The sequence below is a fragment of the Thermobia domestica genome, chromosome 14, assembly GCF_964235325.1.
Source record: "Thermobia domestica chromosome 14, izTheDome1.hap1.1, whole genome shotgun sequence".
Lineage (NCBI taxonomy): Eukaryota > Metazoa > Arthropoda > Insecta > Zygentoma > Lepismatidae > Thermobia > Thermobia domestica.
Genome location: NC_137467.1, coordinates 154117167 through 154138811, shown reverse-complemented (window position 1 = coordinate 154138811; position 21645 = coordinate 154117167). Strand labels below are relative to the sequence as shown.

Genomic DNA, 21645 nt, shown 5'->3' with positions numbered 1-21645 from the left:
TCTGTTCCGTCCGTACCGTGGTTCATAAAGTTCTTGACTGAAAATTCATTTTATTGTCTTTTTTTAATTCTCACATGACGTGCTGTGCTTGTGCCTTTCCCATGCTGTGCCCTGAGAGGCCGCCTTGAAGAGAAACCAACCCGATCGTGGCTCCTTGACCGTGATCCTTCGGCTTTCATCGGAGCACACGAAATATGAATTGCTTGATTGTTCTGAAATACAAGAATTCAATTCTCGAACAGCAGCGAACAGCTGCTCCATTTAGTTAGTTATCACAGTTTGGATACGAAAACTAGTCTTGTTTTGTCACAAGTAAGTCCATTATCATTGAAGTTGGAGACAATTTTTTTAAATCAATTTTTTAACATATGTAGAATGAAACTTAAAAAATGAAGATAAAAGAGGTAGTTGCACAGGAACTATAAACTGATATATCGAGATTGAACCTCGATATTGAATTCTACAAAAAGGATTACCATCTTTCCTCTGCACGCTTGTTTTCTTTATCTTTCCTTAACATAATCAATTATTATTTAAAGATAAAAGCACAGACACAACGAGATTGTATTTGTAGTGTTTAGGCCTTTGTGATTGCGAGTGCATTTTCCCTTCCCTTTCTTGTTCATGATGGTGTAACATACTTAAAATCGTGTCTTTTAAGATTTGTCGTTTCTGGAGAAACGGGAACCACAAATTGCCTAGGGGCAGCCTGCTTGAGATACAGTGTATTACTGTAATTTTGCAAAATTAACTTGTTGCACATAGAGTTGGAACTGGAGATTCACTACACCCTCAATGGTGTCTCCAGTATCAACAATTTAATAGCAGTCTTCGATATATTTCCGCTGTTTTCGCATTAATATTTTATAAAGCCACTGCCAGCTAGAAGGATGGATTCAACAATTTCGAATTTACTGCACGTATCACTTACACACTGCTCATTCTCTACGTAATAGCATACCTTCGCGAATAATGCACTGCTACATCCAGTAAAAATATTTAGTTTGTTCTGCAGAGACTCGACAATGAAACTAAAGTTAGCATTTACTGGCAGGAGGCCTTTCCGAAGAAAAGAGTCAAAATTCATCACAAAATTTTGAAAATTTTGTTGATATCTGGGTTTCTTCTTGGAATACAAATACCATGGTGATTTATTAAACTCAGGCGTTCACATCAAATCAGGACTTCAGGTAGATTTTAAAGACACTTAAGGCAGTTCTACAGAGGTTGATTCATTTTTATTGAAAGAAGTCAATGCCAAACTATACCGCGCATACGTAACCCATCACCGTGATGATATTGCCACGAGGCAAGCAACAGCTTCTCGTTAGTCACGTAGTAGAGCAGTGTGATCGAGAGTAGTCTGATGCCGCCAAAACTGAACATAGTCTAGGAGAGTTCATTGTGAGCCTTTATGACGCTAAGTTTACAACGTAACGCATCGTAGAAATGGGTCAACTGCGTAAGTTTCGTGTAGACCGTCCCACTGTAAATTGTACTGTACTGATATATGCGGTACAGAGTCCTGTGCCCACCACACCGATGCGAGCAGCTACAAACAGACGTTTCATGAGGAGGATCCAGCCGCTATTTCGTATGGTTCAGTGTATAGCAACCTCCGAAAATCCCTACACACCGTGCCATAGCCAGAAAATGAACCGCGCAATTTACAGGGATTTACGCCTTACGATCATTCTCAAGACCAGTGTGCATGCCCATTAACCATGTCATGTGGCTAAATGGAAAATGAACTACAGGAATTCTATCACGGTATGGAACACTAAACTGAATTTCGCCAATTATCTCCTCTGTCAAGAGTCCAGATGCCAGCCCAATGGACTAGTGTGCCTTCGGACTCCCGAGCGGCGCTTGTCGCATCGTCGAGTCCACGCCTCTTCGGGCTGTGGAAAGTCTGCAAGGAGAAGTGGTATGCAACAGCCATGGTCGAGCTGCAACGTAGTCTCCTACAATGGAAACTTTAATGTCGGGAAACAGTCGTAAAGATGGCCTGCAGATTAAACACAACCAGTGATGGAAACAGGGCATTTCCTAAGTAAATCGCACATACAAATTCAGCTCAGTATAAATGAATCAACCTCTGTATTAACCTCGTTTTGGTTGCTACCTTACATTTTTACTTCAGGATACTTCAGGACATTTTTGGATAGGTTAAAGAGTGACACAAACTAGTTTCTTAAAAATGTCCAATGTATATTCAACTAGTGATTTTCTTTCTCAATACATATTACAATAACAACCCCCTTTTCCAACATGCCAATAACAACCTAAACGGACTTACTATATTTTTCTTTACTTCAATAGGAGCTGGTTATGTATTTACTTTCAAGCGAACAGAAGAAACCAATATTGAAAAAATAACAGGTGTAATTGAGAGCATTTATCCTGAGGTAGCCATTAAAGAAGAAACGGAATCTCATATTCAATACGTGATTCCGATTGAGGATACGAGTAAATTCCCAGTGCTTCTGGAGTATTTGGAGGCTAATCAAGAAAATCTTGTCTATGACCACCTTGGAATTTCTGTTTCAACAGTGGAGGATATTTTTGTAAAGTAAGAATATTTAAATTTTGAATTTATACTATTAGTATAGCAGTCCTTGCATTTTGGAAATGGATTCCCGATATCAAAATAAGAAAAAAAAAGTTCATATGAACCTGTGCTCAAAAGTGGATAGTTTCGGAGTTATAGGGTGAAGAAAATCTGAAAGAAATGAAATTTAAAAGTTCATAATTCCATTACTATGGGACCTATCGTAGTCGGGTCAAGACAGCACTGAGGAACTGGTATGTGAACTATCCAAATATCCACGTTTAGGAATGCTTCAGTACTTGCACACCAATTTTTAGAGAGGTAGGTGAAACGTGATCAAATACTACCAAACAGCATCTCTAAAAGTTACTGTACACTAGTGGTGGGCACAAAAACCGGTTTTTAAAAATTTTCAAAAAAACGGTTCGGTTTTATTCAAAAACCGGTTCGGTTTTCTTCGAAACCGGTTATCGGTTTTCTCCAAAACCGGTTCGGTTTTTCACCTGATCCGGTTTCGGTTTTCTTCAAAACCGATTCCGTTTTTTTTTCAAAATTTGTTCTATTTTTGACCAGAATGCTGTTTCGTTGTTCTCCGGAAACCGAATCCATTTCCACAGAAATAGTTTTGTGTGTTTTCGAAAAGTTTACACCAAAACCAGTTTCGGTGAAAACCGAACCGGTTTCGGTGAAAACCGAACCGGTTTTGGAGAAAACCGAAATGTCGGTTTTTCGGGTTGCGCTTTTTATAGAAACCGGTTTTCGGTTTTTATAAAAACCGGTTTTGCCCATCCCTAGCAAGTACAGGAGGTTTTCACGTTTTCGGCACTTTATAATTACGAAACTATGCACTTCCGTCCACAGGCCCATACGAGCTTTTTCCTTATTTTAATGATTGGAATCTATTCCAAAAATATTGTGATATTTTTGTAACACCCTGTATATACACTGTAGGAGTTTTTTTTAAAAAAATCATTATTTATAATGTTATTTTTTACTTTTGAAGGTATTTCACTCATGTATGGTGTAACATGACATGCTTTTGCATTGGCGCGTCCTTTTCACTACGCAAATTTAAATTCCGCTTAGCATATACATAAGATAAGATCAGAGATGTGCGTCTACGCGTAAAAAACGATAGTTTACGTTTACGTGTCAACTATGCGTAGACAATGTAAACAACGTAGACTATGTAGAATGTGTCAACAACACGTAATTTAATATGGCGTCGTGGACAATAAAGGAGCATTATTTTGTCGTTACCTTGCGAAATTGCGTGCAAAATAAAATGCCTAGACCAGCGAATAGTAACTTTCGAATGCCTAGTTTCGTCTTGATGAAGGAAAATGAAAAATATTATGCATTTTGTAAAATATGCAAGAAAAAATTGGCAAATACAGCATATTCAAGACTGAAAGCTCACAGGTGAGAATTAGTTTTCTAAATTTCATTATAAAAGTAGTGCTCGAAGTGGAAAATCTAAGGAAGTGGTATGTGCAGAGCAGAGTTAACATACAGATTAGATAATTCCCTCTACTTTTTATATGTTACTCATTTCCCTAACCTTTCACTGCACGCATATTTGCGGATCCCAAACGTTTCAGATATCCTCTGATCTGATTGGTCGCTACAAATACGATATCACAAGACATGATCTACATATAGCACAAAGTAAACGGCAAATGGTGTCGGCTCTGGTAAGCGAGTGGGCTAGCGCAACATGCTAGTAAAGAAAATTCTTTTGGCGTGGGTTCAAATCCTGCCTACGGACAGTTATCTTTACTACTTTTAAAAAATTTTATAACACTTCTTTCGTTAAAATAAGATTAAAAATAATATTCAAAAAGTGATTTAACGATCATTTTTTAAAAATTTTCATTAAAATAAGTTTGCCCTTGTACTATATAGATCCACAGCAAATGTAGTAGTAGTAGTAGTAGTAGGAACGGGTTAGAAGCCCCGCAGGGGGTTGTTTGGGTTCTGTTCTCGACATCAAATTGGCAAGAATGTTGAAACCTTTGGGATCGGCAAAAATGCTCGCTGCACCGAAGCGAAACAACTGAATGAGGAAATATGAACAAACGTGCAACGAAATTGTTCCTTACATTTGATAGTGGTTGTCTACATAGTCTACACGGGAAAAGGTGTAATGTAGATTACGTATAGATTACAGTAGACAATCGCGTAGACATAAAATTATAGTTTACGGCACATCACTGGATAAAATACTTACTCCCTCATTTAGTTCTAGTGTACGGATTTCCTTCTTTGTCAATTGAAGCACCAACGAATCCTTGATTGCGGCTATCAACTTCTGTTTGAACTGATCATACGTCAACTTATTAAAATCTGCTTGCTTAGAGGTAGTATCAAACCAATAAATCGCTGACCTCTTAAGAAGCGAACTCAGTATCATTTTTTTTCAAATCATCCTAATTGTTCACTTGTGTCAAAACTTAGAACTGAACTATATACCGGACAGTATAATCTCCCATGAGACCATAAAACGGCTCTGGTCCGAGAATGTGACTTAAAATGCCAATATTATCTTGGCTTCTTGCTACAGCTATGTCTACTGAAGAACCACTCTTCTCTGACCTTAAATACGAAGGAGTTTCAATACTTAAAAGCGATTGTGAATTGCAATTGCAATTGCCTTTTAATTTTGCCGAAACACTGTCGCACAAAATGTATGCAGCCACGAGATGACGTTATAATGGGTTAAAAAAAATCAGTAACACCTAAATAATCAAATAAATCAGACACAGCCAGATTGTCCTCAGCGAAATAACGCAATATAAAAATAAATAGGACTAAATTATATATTACCAAAACAATAAATATAACCAACTTCTTTTTTCTCATTAACTACTACACGGATACTACAGAAATCAAAACTTGATGCATCTCTACCATGTAACATGACGGGTTTCTATTATGTAAAGAGCCATAAATGTGTCAACCTTCATTAACTTCTTAACCCTTGAGATTTCAATCTATAGGGATGGTACTCCACCACCAGCATTAACAGCTTGAAAATGAATGAAAATATCATTCACAAGACGATAAGTAATTCAACTCAAAATTAAGTTGCAGATGTAGCTCAAAGGTACTTGTCAAATAATACAAGTCCATAAATATCCTTTTATATAACAGTGCAGCAAATGAGGATAGGTAGAGTCAAGTTCTCAAAACCGCATCACTTTCAAGAGAAAATAAAAGCTGTGGCCAGGAGGGAACAATTCAAATAAGAAAATTTTACACTTATGTGATAGAAAGAAACATTATTTATTGAGAAAAGATGTTCCGTTCGTTTAATTAAGCATAAATGTAGAGTAAACAAAATATGGAACATGTACGAAAACTAGATATTAAAAAATGTGGCTTCTAAAGTTGATCATATGTCCTGCTAAGTGGATCATAACCTATTCTAACAGCAAAAAACACGAAAAAACCTAAACGAATAATAAATAAAAAACAAGGTGTAATCACTAGATCAATCTGTAATGACATCATTTCCTAGTATCTACCATCATTTCTTCTTAAGTGTTTCTGAAACAAAGCACTGTCCAGAAAGGAGTGTCGTTTTTCTTCTAACACCAATACAGTTTCCATGGAACCACTTATTACAAGAGTTGCATTGGAGTATTTCTTCTTAAGTTTTTTTTGAAGCAAAGCACTTTCCATAAAGGACTTTTTTTTACCTCGGGCACCAACACAGTCTTACTTGGGCACCATGAACTTCTGACCACGGATCTTTCTAGCCTGTACTCAGAACTATGAGTGAGGGAAGGGTGGAATATTAAATTAAACACGTCATCCATTTGGTATCCAGCATGTAGTACGAAAATGTTTTTACGTGCAGTAAAACTGATCCACGTTGTATTAGGAAGAGAAGAATTTTTTACTAAAAAATAACAATAATCCTGTAATTCTGTTTACAAGACAATTCAAGAACCAGTTTACAATACATAACCTTTTGCATAACGTTCAGCTGTGAGTAGCTAACGAAAATGAAGCGCCACTGAATTTAATCAGTTGTTGCACAATGGTTATCTTAATGAACAATAAAAATATGGTTCAATTTGAGCTAAAAATACTCACCACATACCCTTACGTTTTTCATCTACTGATCTTCCGAAAGCAACTTTCCTTCTAACAATGGACGCCGAAACTTTCTTTTCGATTCTCTATGCGACAGACGCCACCACACACACACACACTTCCGATGGAAGTATTCACTTAAATGGCCCTAAACGCTTCGATAAGTAGAAAATAATAGGTTGCAAAAAGGTAAAAGTAATGAGCAAGGTTGTTGAAACATTATTATAGATAAAAGGAATCTGCTAATGCACTTAGTTTAACAAATGAAAAGGTTCACTGAAATACTTCCAGGAAGCTTTACGCTACATAAACTAAGTGTTCTGTAATTAAACAATAATAAAATAATTAGAAGTAGTAGATGAATTAAATAAAAAAGACCGTCCATGAAATCGAACCAGGAGCCTCAGACATAGAGTATTGTTACAATAGCGTTTAAGATATTCCAATATACAGTATAACATTCAGAAAAATTAAACATTGAGGTGCTATTCTAGATGAAAAATCAGAGCATAAATGTGCTCAATTTTTACCGAAAAGGAACTCCAAACCTCTGTTAAACGTAAAACAAAATTCCTTAAGATGGTGACTTTACTCGTATTACTAGGAGAAGTTGAAGGAAAAGTTTGAAAGGAGCAGGCCCTGTCTACCTACGCTCACATCTGCGTAGTTGAAGGTAGTTTACTAACTTGTCAACTTACAACGCGTGTGCCTTCGGCTAAAAACGGAAGGCCAGTTTATGTACTGTGTGTTATCAATTGTTTCTTTCTCGGCGATATATTTGACGAACCACATAAAAAATTCAAAACGAGCTATCCTTTCCCTATAGAATGTATACGTTAGTGATTTGTCATTACTTTCTCTGTACTTTGCTTTCCATTATTGCAATTGTTTGTGATTGTTTTAATTTTATTTTATGTTAATTTGAAGAAATAATATTGATTTCTTCCGCTGCTAAAAATGCTATACAAAACTTTAAATTGCTATGGAAGTTTAAGTTTTTAGTAGTTTCTATACAAGAAAAGTAATCTACGAACATATTAATATATACATGCAGGTTGTACCAGAAGTAGTGACGCATCTTTTCAGAGATCAGTACATTTTTATAATAAACAAGAATGGCATGAAACCAAATTGTAGGTATAAAAGGAATGATGTAAAAATCAAGTGTTTTCTAGTATCACACACCCCTCCAGTAAGTTCAAGTACGTGTCCCAATCATCTAACCATAAAGAAAAAACGACCCCAGTACACCGTCAAGCGTACCCCATCCAAAACCATCACACTTTGGTGATCATGTTCAATCACTACATTTGGATGTTTAAAAAAATGAAATGAAATCTTTGAGTTTTACGTCCCACGGTAATGCCGGATAGGCTAAAGAAGACGGTGATGATATGAAATAAATGAAATGGTGGAATGAAGAAAGTGGGAGGAAACGGGAGGACCCCGAGGAAATTCACGCACAAGGTGTTTTACCACCACAAAGTTCACTTGGCGGGAGCAGGGTTTGAATCCGGGACCCCGTGCACCATAGGTGAACGCTCTACCACTGAGCCACCACAGCCCCTATTTGCATCTTCAGGACGCCAGTTGTGACGGTTCACTGACTCGGACACATAGAAGTTTATCTCGTCCGTTCAGGCTATGTGGTTCTCGAAGTCGGTATTTTCCTTCACCGTCCGCAGGTACCACTCAGCAAACAATACGGCGATCGGGAATTGTTCTCATTCAGTGCGTGCAGCAGGCGAGGATGACACGGACGTAATTTCAAATCCTTTAGAACTCTGGTGACTAATGACTTCGTAATATTCAGGCGTGCGAGACAACCGTCAAAGAGATTTCGACTTGTATGGGACCTTGCAAGTTCCGCCTGTATTCCATCCCTATTTGCGGGATTGTTGATGGACCTAGGCCAACCTTACCTCTTGGTGCCAATTACACTACCAGTGGTATCTAAGGCTTTCTTTACCCTTGTTTTTGTGTTCCACTGTGGCGCAGGTTAACTGTCCAGCCCCTTCATTCGTCGCTGGACTTCCGTAACATTATTTGTCTTAATGAATAAAGAAAAAACAAAAAAGAAAGAAACAGGCGAACGCCAATTTTGGACATATTTCTCAAGCGTCAGGCCAGTTCCATCCTGTAGTGTTGCCAACTGAAATAAAAATGAAAAACACTATTACACCACAACACAAACAAAACAAGAAAGAAACAAACAACATCAACCATACAGACTAACCAACCGCACTTAACGTCTGAGACATCCTGTGTGTTAGCAAATTGTAATGAACGTGTTCCCATTAACGAAACGTAATGCTTGTTTCTACACAAGGCGAAATTAATCATTGTTTATTTGTTTTGTTTGATGCAAAACTTTTGTACTTCCAGAGTCACTTTGGAAGCTAACAGAGAATTGAATGTAGAAGAAGAAGAAATAGATTTGAGTGTATGCGAGGGTAAGTTTTAATACAAGGTGATGCTATTTTCTTAGATTAACATTTAATTTGTTTTTCCTTTTTTAAAATAAACATCAGTGCCAATTCAGTCATTAACACCGTTTCTATGTTTTTAAGTACAAGGAGATGATTTTTAAACTTTATTGAGAGAATATTCAAAACTATGTTCCTGCAGTATTCTTATGTTTTTACCTTTTTTGTTATTAAGACAGCTTAGCGTTGGAAACCACAACATGCTTTCAAAGAGGGGAACAAAATCAAAGTTCACCAATATACAGAGTACGCCAGAAAAATCTATACACTCTTTGTCATCCTGTATGTAACCATAGAACGTATAGGTTGGAATTTATAATACTACCGTATAGGTGGGGTGTACAGAACCTCAATAAGAAAACAGGCAATTTTTTCACTTTTTAAGCAAACAAATTATATTTTCCGAAGAAGGCAAGATGGGTTTACAGTTTTTGATCATTGAATCAAGTGTTTTTAATCAAGAAAATTCACTACTCATCGAAACAGTCAACACAAACTATTACTCAGTGATCAGGACACATTGGTTTCAAACACTTGGAGCATTGCAGGGCGATTTTCTTGTCCTTTTTCCTTGGGCAAAGCGAGCATCTTTTCTGTTTTCTGGAAGGATCTTCTGAAGCGAAGTTAGCATGTCCTGCTGGTTCGGGGACGTCTTCGCCAACTGATGCTGCCATGATGGTTTTCAGTTTTCTTGGAAGACGTAAATTCTGTCTCCTCTCCAAAATGTGTGGTTTCACGAAAGATAAAGTCAACTCTTTTAGAAAACTTCTGTTGCGGGTGTTAGGATTCTGCTTTCAGTCGGGATTCGCATTTTCGAACAGTATCATTTCATTGATTCCCACTTGATCCAACATGACAAAGAAAAGTCTAAGCGGCCACCTTGATTTTCTTGCAGTTGTATACGTGTAGCACAACTGATCGAAGGTATCGACGTCGCCTTTCGTTCTGTTGCTTTCTGGTGTTCGTGTCGGTGGTTTCGTCCCCATGCATTATAGATAATAGAACGACAACTTTCTCTGACTTGGGTACATAGGAGACTAGAGTTTTTTCCTTGTCAAATGCATGCAGGGATGAATCAACTTTCCGTCCTTTTGTGTCAACAAATGAGGGTGGAATTTCTTTCTTGTTTTTCCTAAGTGTTCCGACAATCGATAGTTTGTAGTCGGTCAAAATAGTTTCGGCAAGTGGAACTGACGTGAACCAATTGTCCATAGTAATGTTTCTGTACGTGCCGTGGATTGGTTCCGTAAGGCTCCTTACATAGTAGGTTGGAACAGATTCCGAAGCGGGTTTGTTCACTTTTCCAATGTAAGGAATCGCATTTATCATATAAAAGTTTTCTGCGTCACAGAGAACCATGATCTTGATTCCGTATTTATTTTGTTTACTACTAATGTAAACTCGGAAGAAACAGCGACCCCGAAATCCCAAGAGCTGCTCGTCTACAATGCAGTAAGGCGAGAGGGAATAGTAGCTTGTACAGTTTCGTACAAAAATTTCTCCAATTTGTTGTGATTGCAGCAAGTTTATCTTCTTTCTTGCGAGCTGCGCGCGTTGCTTTGTCGTCAAATCTTAAACATATTGTGAGAAAGTTGAATCGCACCATCAACATGGTTGCACGGAAGAAGGGAGGGCCAATAGTAAGTGATCAAATCTCCTCAACGTTGACGTAATTGTTTTTCAAAGTTCTCGCCAGATAGAGAACACTGAAATAGGTTCTCAATTCCAGTGTATTTTTTGGTCCAAAATATTCAGTTCCTTCGTTTAATTTTTTCAGTTTGATAGCGATTTCTTCATTCGCATGCGAAACCACTTCTTCCAGTATTTCATTCGTAAATAGTAGATTCCAAACTTCTATGACCGCAGGAACAGTAGATTCCGAACTTGCAGGTCCTAGCAGCAACCTTTTCTCTCATGGGACTCGAATAACATTTCTTGTAAGAGCTCTGCCAGTTCTTCCAGGTTTTTTTCGTTGACCAGCGATGTCCATCTCGTCCTTTTTAGAGTTGCAGATGACGACGGACCGGCGGCGGACTAAGGTGGTCCAGCAGACAAAAAAGGACGATCTGATTCGTCAATTGACGATCTGATTCGTCAATTGAAACCTCAATTTCGCTGTCTTCTTCAGAATCTTCGAAGACGAAATCTTCGTCACCAACATCGCTTTCCCCATGGATATTTTCTTCACGTTCATCGCCAATGCTTTGTAGTGCGTTACGTATTTCTTCCTTGTACAGGCACTTCCTTCTATGGCTCATTTTATCCGATACTGATGAGCGGGGCCCAGATCTTGTTGACAAGTCAACTTTTTTCTGTTACGCATAGGACAAGGCAAGTTCAAATAAAAACGTTATCCATCTACTCTAGGTTCTAAAAATGTAGTTTTTTAGTGTGAACTTTTGGTCACTTTTTGCTGTTTTGAAATTTCAGGTCATTTTTTAAAATATTTTGAGGTAACTTTTAGGTCACTTATGGTCTTTTTATTCTCTTTTTCTACATAAGGAAATCTTTAAATGAACACGGTTTACGGATGTGGAAAAGACGAAGTTGAATAATCTCTTTTCTTACTTCCTGACTATTGGGGTGGAAAAACTGCAATCTTAACAAGCTAATGAAAACTAAACTGTAGCTGGTTAACGAAAGGTGGGGGTTGGTAGGTGGCCAAACAGATAGTTTTGGGTTATTGACCACAAAGAATGTGATCACGTGAATAACTAAAAATGCATTAGAAGGCGTACAAGGGTTTTTATATATTATTTTCATGTAGTCTAAACTTGCTAAGTTTTATTGTTTAAGAGTGCTTCCTAGTTTCAACTCGGGAGTGAACTGACGCTTTCAATACTTACAATGCCGTACAATGGACTGATCAATAGAAATAAATGATCAATGGACTGCAACTAACTGAAACCAAACTTTTTGAATATGAGTGAGAAATGTTAATTAAAAACCCAATGGATATTTAAAAAATGTCAATGTTTGAAATAAAAGTTTGAGAAAACGTAAGTTTTAAGGTCAATTTTTGTGATTTTTAGGGTCATTTTACAGGAATTTTAGTGTCATTTTATAGGTCACTTTTTAAAATTTTTTAGGTCAACAAGATCCGGGCCCTGCTGATGAGCAAATCAAGCAAAAGTTAAGTATGTTGTAGTATGAATTTTGGCCCAACAGGTGTCGGCATAATCAATTGTTTTCAGTTAAAATTATGCTGCATTACGGTTTTACGCTCAACAGATGTCGATGCTGTCAACATGGTTAGTGAGATAAGAAAATGGCAGGAGCATGCATAACGTTCGAGCACTGTAAATACGTTTTGAAGTGTTTTGTCAGGTTTGGGAATGACAGCAAAGTGTCGCGTCAGTGGACAGGGAAGTTTGGTACTGAACCAGTAACCCGCCTAACAATCAAACGCATTGTTGATAAGTTTGAGGCGCATGTAATTATTTTCGATATTCAGAAAGGAAGATCGGGAAGACCGCCTACAGTAACAGGTAATATATATAAGTGCACATACGTTTTATCTCTTTGAAATACAGGCCACTATTTAAAAATAAAACCTACTATCCTTCTGGCACCTCGTACAATACAATTTATGTGATAAGAATACTTTAACTGGCCGTCAAATGTAGTACCTAGATGTTTAATAATGCTTCCTTCCTCTATTTGTACACCATTGACGTCATTCTTACTAACACATAATTAAAATTGAGTTTTATTGGTGAGTGTCATAAATTTTGTTTTCTTACCATTAATTTTTAGAAAATTCTTTCTATACCAATAATAATAATAATAATAATGAATTAAATCGTGTAATATATATTGCTTTTAAGAAAATACTTTTCACCTAGGGATGCCATTAGTCATATGCTTTGTTTTTAGTAACTGTCAATATTTTCTGACAATATATATCTAATCAATTAGTATTTTTGGGTCAATCAATCCCGCGTATACATATCAATTCTACTAAAAAATGTCATGAAAATATGTAATATTTGTTTATCTTCTATTAATTAGGAAAGTCTAGTAAAAATGAATATTTTATGCCCATAGTTGCGATTTCTTAAAATACCTTTCTTCTCTTTATCAGATGTGGAACTTGCCTCAAGCCTCTGTGTCTGTCTAATACGATTTTGGGGACTAAGTGTCAAATATTGGATATTCGCACTGTGGAACTGCGCGCTGTATTTTTTTCAGGTAAAAATAGTACTAATAAGAAAGAACTTGTTTTAATTTTCTAATAGGTCTATATTTAAATTGATATTACCTAGGTAATTATATACAAACTGGGTCTTTTACAACACTTAGGAGGTGAATCTAATCATACTAAGCAAAAAAAAAAAAAAAACTTTATATTTCTCTCTTGGAGTTGTTTTGTTTCACAGTTACAGGCTTTTGAAATCGTGAGAAAACGAACTGTGTATATGAATATTTCCGAAGCTTATAGTCATTATGCCAGGTGGCATGTTTTCGTCTTAGACTTGTGACCTACTGTACCGGAAGATGCCGCATTCTGTTTTTTTTTTTTATTGTGGCGCAATGGATTCTACGTAGAAGGTGAGGAATTACCAAAATTCCCTTTAAAAATGCAGTTCCAATTATGCCGTATGGAAGTAACATAATATTCATCGACAGAATATCGATATTTCGAAGAGAGTCAAGATGATAAAAAACATTTGAAGTGTGGTTGCATAACTAAGCAGGAGATATCTATGGCAGATAAAAGGAAATTAAACAAAATCTTTAGTGTAACATTCTACATCTTAGCCTGCGGGTTAGAGCTAATTGTGGTGGAAGAACTGTTGGAATGAGAATACAACACTCCCTTAAAAAAATCCAACGACATGTTGTCCACATGTATCTCACAGACTGGGATCAAAAGTGGAACAGTTGTAGTAAGGTGAACGCTGTTCCACTGAGTCACTATGACCTTCTAATTTCTGTAGCAAACAAAATATTATTAACAAGATATGGCGGCAGTGAGACGAGTAAGCAACGAAATTGGCCATGACAAAGAGTCGAAAACGGCTGAGGAAAGAAGGTAGACAACCTAGCAAGCGTAGGTACACGAACTTTTGATGTGTATAGTGATCAAAACGATGATACTATAGCAGAGACTCAAAAGGTCTACAACATGTAATGCTCAAATATATAAAGATTGGACGTGTAAAATGATTCGACCCTCACAACTTTGGCCTGGGGTGCATCCTGGGATTCCTTTTTGTATAGTCAATGAATTGTTCCTGCGAGAGAGAGGGAACTAAGGAACGTCTTAGGGATAGGATTGGCTATCTCTATCATTGACTGGACTACAGACGACATCGCCGAATTTGGTGTTGTGGTCAAATACGCCAGGTATTTCTAACAACTCAGCGTTAGCTGTAACGGCACTGTCAATGATGTGTTGGAATAAATGATTTTCCTAAACAATACATGTAATCTCACCCCTAAAATGAAATTCAAGATAATTATGTCGGATGAGTGTTGCGTCCAGGTACAAACTGTCAATCCAACACTTAAAATGTTTGACTGAGGACGTTTCTGATATCCATGTCAAAATATACAGGTGTGTCATGATTCCGGGTTCACAGTCGCAGCCTAATTACTAATGGATCATTCTGTAAAAGTTCCAGCAAGGTGTAACGTATAAATGTACGATAGTTGGAATCCACGAAGACGGGTACGGAACAAGTAAGAAGCAGCTAGGTGGTCCTGTACTTTATCAGACCACTTAGGGAATACATATGCAGATAGTGTTGGAAAAAGTAGCATACACATCTTCAACATCCTATATATAGAGTGTTCAGTGTACAAAGTATTTTGAAGTCACTTTTGGTCATTTTGGACATATTTTATATTTAACAAGTGTTCCCAATACTTTTTTCAGTGCTTAAAAACTCATGTGCAGATGTTTTAAGTAGCTCTTATACTTAATGTAGAAAATTGTGTTCAATTTCCCTATAACTAAACGAAGCACACACATTTCATGTCCCATAATTTTGATAATTGTACTAGCGTCCCTTGTGTTATAAACGCCCCATATATGTATCTGTTGTACTTGTTACATATGTCTGTCTGAGTAAATATCTCTTCCTCAACCCACAAAACTAGAGTTACAAAGACCAGTATTGCGACAATTTGTTGGAGAAATCATTGATAAAATGTATGAAGGTGGACAAACTCCTCCTGCGAAAAGTTCCTCGCTGTAGAAATTTCTATTATGCAGATCTCTTTCTCATTCGGGACTCGTCACACAATGACACGGTAAATGTTTAGCGCCCGAGATATATTGCACGCTCTAGTATCAAGATGTCCCATTATTTAACTAAGCATGGTCTGCTCGAACAGATCTGTGCGCGTAGTACGAGTTCATCCACATTCTTGTCTAGGTACTGAAATATATCCTGTCTGTAGAAGGGGTAAACATCAAGGAGCTGGAAAAAGACGTGAGACAGTAACTTCTGATTTGGAAACCGCTGACTCGTTTCCCAGCTATGCGAAGTTTATAGCAGGAGATCCAGATATGTGATACTACAACAATTAACAGTATGCTCATTGAAACAACTATTGTATTACCTTTCTCATAAACAGGCTGGAAAGATGCCCACTCTAAAACGTTAGCCTTCTTGGACCACATTAAACCACACAGCTGCAAGAAATATCTGCTGCAGAGACATGAATGAAAAGTTCTAGCGATCTATCGTGTTCTTCTTCTGCTAGCAACTACACTCCAAAGTACCTAACAGTGGGGAATTTCATACGCCTTTGTTTCCATATTTAGATAGTCCATATTATTTTCCCTTGTAGCCCACCTGCGGAAGCACTTCTGCGGTATTGTTCTCTTGTCAGTGTTCCTCTCGAACATTGTTATACCCACGTCTTATGAAATGCCTATCTCTTTAACACTGCCATTTTTGACTTTTTCTTGAGTAACCTTTTACGTTTACCTTCATATGTGATTACCACTCATGTGTTGAACAAAGCTTGTCCGCTACGGGATCTCGCTGGAGTAAAGTGAGTTGTGCTGTATAACATCATCTCTGTGCTTATTTCAGAAAAAAATCAATTTTTCGTCATATTCTCATTTCACCATTTATTCCATAATCATAAATTTGCATTAATAACCTGTCATCTTAAGCCTACAGGCTATGATAGTGGGATATTAAAATATTGCTTAATTTCGTTTTGTTCGCTACTCATATCTCCTGCTGTAAATATGTCACCACAACACTCTTTGGCTTTTGGATTCAGTTCTAGATATCTATGTTTTGTCGACGAATTTTTGTTCCTGGGATTACATTCAATACGGCATGAGTTGGGCCTATCTTTCCTAGTAATCCCTAATTTATTATGAAAAATCCATTGCGCCGCCACTAAAAGATATGCACTATGAATTTTAGATAGAGCGCATTACAAGTCACGAACAATAAAATGCCGTCTCAGTACAATAGCTAGTAGTTTCGGAGAGAATTGCCTACAAAGTACCTCATTAACCTCAGACGCGGATTAAGGTTTGTGGCGTCCCTAGACACTCTGACATATGACGTTCCCTTCCCAACATACACCTACGCACTTCTCATAAAACACAAGCAAAACTCATATTTAAAATATATACATACCAGTATATAAAAACTCCGTTTATCACATTACATAAAACAAACATTTATGACGCTTAGAACTTTACAGTGGTTATAGGCTACATGTTTGCATGTCATAATATGGACGGTAACACTCTCTTTTTACCTTTAAACATCAACAGTTACTGGAAATAGTACGACCGCATTCTGGACCGTAGGTGATTCTTAACGTGTTTTAACACAGAAAAACATCTTTTCCCAGAAGAGTTCGAAGTTGGCGCAGATGCAAACATTTGTAGGCAAATATCTAAGTTGGGAAAGTTTCGAGTTTCTTTGTCCGAATGTACTGCAACATTTCAGATGTACCTAGGTAGTTTTGATGGCTACACCAGACACTTTTAACAAGTAAGCTTTGAAATGAACACATTCATTTGAAAAACTGTTATTTACATAATCTTTGTCATGAAGACCCAATGCATTCGCTTTTGCTCGGATGGTTTCACAGTCCACAGGAAACTAAATTTTTCATTTATCATGTTGTATGCCTTTTTCCTTGTGCATAATTCAAAGATGAGGGAATCCACTATTGCGTTAAATGTCTCCATACGAAATCGTTCTCTTCCTGTAAATGCGTGTTCCCTCCTCTTTTATTTCATCGGGGGCAGTTTTCCTACTTTTCGTCCGTCCCTTGTCATGCAGATATTCCCAACATCAACTCATGTTCCTTGCATCGAACTCCGTACAAACAATTTGCAAATGTGCTTCTAATCCTGCAATTACTTCTGTTACTTCATTCATATCAATATCTGTTGTTTGTATTTTGTTTTTATTCGGTCCATTATCTTTGTTCAGATAGTACACATCAATGCCGACTCTAACTGTTATAGTTTTCGCCAGTAATCATCAGAATCACTATGAGTTTGTGGTACTGTAGCTTGTGGAAAGTGCTTTACACGCTCATGCTGACCAACGAGTTGCTGATAAGCTTTTTAGAACAATTTATCCTGGCTTCAAATGTTTTAGTAGAATTGTCCACCTTCTTTCTGTCTGAGGCTGAGAAGTTATACAGGTTCTGCAGTAAACCAAGAAACGAAATAGGATCACGATAAGACTCAGCTACAAAAGTTTCTACAAGATTTAGGGAATGCGCAAAATAGGGTATGTATTCTGCCAAAGGAATAACATCTTTAATTCTTGCCCGTAATCCAGCGTAAGTTCCTGACATGTTGTTTGCATTATCGTAGCTTTGTCTTCTACAGTGTTTTATTCTTTCGTTTTCCTCTTCTCTCTGTTTAACTTGTGTCTTTCTGCACCTGATAATTTGTTTCTTAAACCACTCATACTGATTCAATTATCGACACAACGTGCATAATAACAATGTAAACATAGAAATAGATAAACTATCTCGTTCTTTATTATGCGGGTGTACTTGAAGCAACCATTGTAGTGCAGTGCTGCATCTACAATCCTTTAAAAAATCCAAGTCGATAGCCCTCTGTTTAGTATTTTAATCTGATAGAGAACAGAAAGGAAGCGAATACGATGTACGTACACAGGTGGGCACTTAAGCAAATGAAATCGGTGCCTTGTTGCCACCAAAACTGCACAGCGCTTTTAAAAAATAAAGTGCAAGCACAACATTAGATTAGTGCTTTATTCTAAAATTATAAAATAAACCTATTAAGTGATTTTTGTAAATAAAGACCGATTTGTCGATAACTGAATTTTTAAATATATTTTTCTTAGGCGTCCCTCCAGCGCTGGCGCCCTAGGCACGTGCCTACTGTGCCTGTGCGTTAATCCGCCACTGATTAACCTCCATTCACCTCACTACATTCACCTCTAAGCATAAATGACCGTTAGTGAACGAACAGTGGTGATTTCATAAGGTTTCTTAGGTGGTATTTCTAATAAAACGGTGAAAGTTGTACTATGAAATTGTTGATAATCCAGATGGAGCATGATCGGAGGAATTCAACAGGAAAATTTCGTAGATTCGGTGGGAATTCTGTCCTGTGCCACTTTCTGAAATGATCACTGACCACCGAGTCTCTCAACACAGATCTCCGATCGTGGCACAAGTTTCGAAATATCCTGTTCATACAAGTCCGTTTCTTTGAGAGTATAGCAATCTAACCAAAACCGATTGGACTTCGTTATATTTATTGAAATGTTGGTCAGGTCAAGAAATTCTTCATCAGAATGAATAGATTGTCTAAGATCAGGACTAAACGGCGCATATTTGAACATTTTCCACCCAAAATTTTCTCATTTGTCAAGAACAGAAGCAGCAACTTGGCTGTATGTTTTTATTCTCATACACAAGTTTTAGTATATCAGCATTAACCTTAGGAATTTCAAGTTACTCTAGGTTACAGGTTATCCCAAAGGAAGAGAGTCCTCGAACACACTCAGTAACATGTTTATATACAAGGGAGGATCAGAAGCTAAGGTCATCAGTTCTATAACAAGGCCGACATTTCTGGAGTTTCGTCTGTTATAGGTAAATGAGGAGTGTGCGCTAATTGTAACGCATGGAGTTGGCAAGTGTGCAGAGTTTCACCCACCTGCAACCTACAGCGCTACTTGTCGACTCCTTTGGAAAACTGGTCTCACGAAGAAGTCCACTCAGATATTCGATTTCTGTGGGCGAAACATATAACTGATCAATACTATGAGACATTGGCACGATTGCGCAAAGCAATCAGGAAGATACGGTTAGAAATTTTTACCGAGGGTGCCATCTTCCTTCACGACAACGTGCGCCCGCATACAGCCCAGAAGACAAGGCTGTTGAAGCAGTGTCGCTAGAATATCATCGACCACCCTCCCTACAGCACGGAACTCGCTCCAAACGAGTTTCACTTATTCCCGCACTTAAAGTAGCACCTAGGAGGCCGTCGCTTTGCTTCAGACGAAGGTGGCTGAACACGCAAGGACAAGAATTTTATCAGGAGGTAATCTTCAAACTCATGTCACGATGCGACAAGTGCCTCAATCGAGATACATATTATGACGAAAAATAATCTAATACATGTGCTATCTGTGGCTGTATTGGTTGTATGAAATAATATATACACGTTTCAGTGGAGCCTTGGTAACCTTACTTTCTGATCATCCCTCATAAATAGGAGTAAAGGTGTTAGTGGGAGAGAATTGCCAGACACATAATTTACATAATTCGGAGATATGGAGGATTCAGTTATTTTTGATATTCTGGCCAGATAATAATCTTGTACTAAAACTACATTTATTATGATATTCAAGTGAAATGCTCTTCAGACCCACTACCCTATTTTCTAAACTACTTATGGGCTATTTTTATACCTGTATGAAAAATTGTGTAAGTAACGACAACTCGTAACAAATTACTAGAAAAGAATTCGGGGACTGATAACATCTTGGAATTTTTGAACAAAAGCTGCGTTATGAGTTCGAGGAGCCCCATTGAGATTTCTAGGGTTAATCTTAGGAGGTTTGTCAAGAAGTGCTTGTAGTAACTTTGTCAGTGCTCTTTCATACGATGCAGCATTCAAAGTCCCCGCCTCTTACAAAATTCATCAGTAGAATATCTTACTGATAGAGTTACAAAGACTTCGTTACAGATTTAGTCACCTTAAATTTCCTGTTTGTTGCAGAATCAGTAGGTTTCCTTGCCATGAATGTGCGTTTGGGTTCATTCATTCATATTTAAACATTCAGGATTCAATCTAGATGGTATACTTTAGTTTAATACAAACAAAATCTCATACTGATGTTTGTATTTTCTGCTCTCTGATCTTGAAACATGTGGTTTAGTTTCGGATGACTACTCTTTTCTCTAAAAGGATTGACCAAAGATGACTTAATAGATAATTCTTTCAAATGAGTGCATAGATAGCTCCGAGAAACTTCAATTCAATTTCTAAATTTTATTATCGAATTGTATTAAATTGTATTTGTAACCAGAGCCGTAGTTAGGGGGGGCGAGCGGGGCCGCCGTCCCGGACACTGATAGCAAGAGGGTGCCGAAAAAGCAAGAAGAAACTTTAAAAAAAATATTGGAATTGAATAAATGACACAGCGCCCCGAAAACGTATTGGTGCTCTATTAAATCAATTCTGTTGTCGGTTTGCACAGAAATGGATTAAAAATTGTCTTGCTCGCTCCGCTCGCAACCCCAAATTTCAATAAGAATTACAAGTTTTTCCTTATTACTCAAAGAAAGTTATTATATATTATTTGGTATTGACGATGTGATATGGAAAGTGCCAAGTCATGACTTATAATAAATTCAGAACTTTCATTCATTAAGAAGTTAAGTAATTACTATAATTTCGAACATATGAAGACTTTGGGGCAGAAACCCATCAAGTCCAAAAAGTAAAAGCGTAAAGAAGGTAGCTTCACAAGGATTTTTCTTCAAACTTGGCACATATATACTAGACCAAAATCAAATCGACACGTATTTTTTGTGTCTTATCGAAAATAGGTTAAGGGGGCTAAAGGGTCCCTTTTCAAAACGGGCCCTCTTGATTAAAAATGCCACATTAAGAAAAAGAAGCTCTGCCAATGCAAAGATGACTTACAAGTAGGAAATATGGGTTTGGTCGTTTCTGCGAGAAAAGGTTGCAGGGAGCAATAGCCCCCTTCGAAATGACAATTTTTTCCGAAACTAGTGCAGGCGTCCAGAAGGTGTGACCGGGGATCATTTTTTCAGAAACCGTTTAGTAGATGCACAAATCAGCAACCACAGATCTCATTATGTTTGTAGGCACACGTTTTGAAATAATATTTTTGGCCTCAGGGTCCCAGATGGGGTCCAACTCAAAAGGACCCCGCTCAGTCCTTATGGAAATTGAATTTCGGTGGAATTTCTTGAAATCGTGGTATGTTCTCGATATTGTGATCCTGAGAAAAAGTCTCAATAGGCACAATCACCAATCACTGACCGTTT

General features: G+C 37.5%; 1 protein-coding gene across 1 annotated transcript in view; it reads left to right on the top strand.

Moving 5' to 3' along the window:
• Window positions 1-21645, top strand: part of LOC145670413 (phospholipid-transporting ATPase ABCA3-like) — a 541163-nt gene that overhangs the window by 176320 nt on the left and 343198 nt on the right. Inside the window, exons 13-15 of the mRNA XM_081739072.1 lie at window positions 2323-2572; window positions 9038-9105; window positions 13223-13329. Coding sequence (XP_081595198.1) covers window positions 2323-2572; window positions 9038-9105; window positions 13223-13329 — 425 coding nt within the window. The remainder of the gene's footprint in view (window positions 1-2322; window positions 2573-9037; window positions 9106-13222; window positions 13330-21645) is intronic.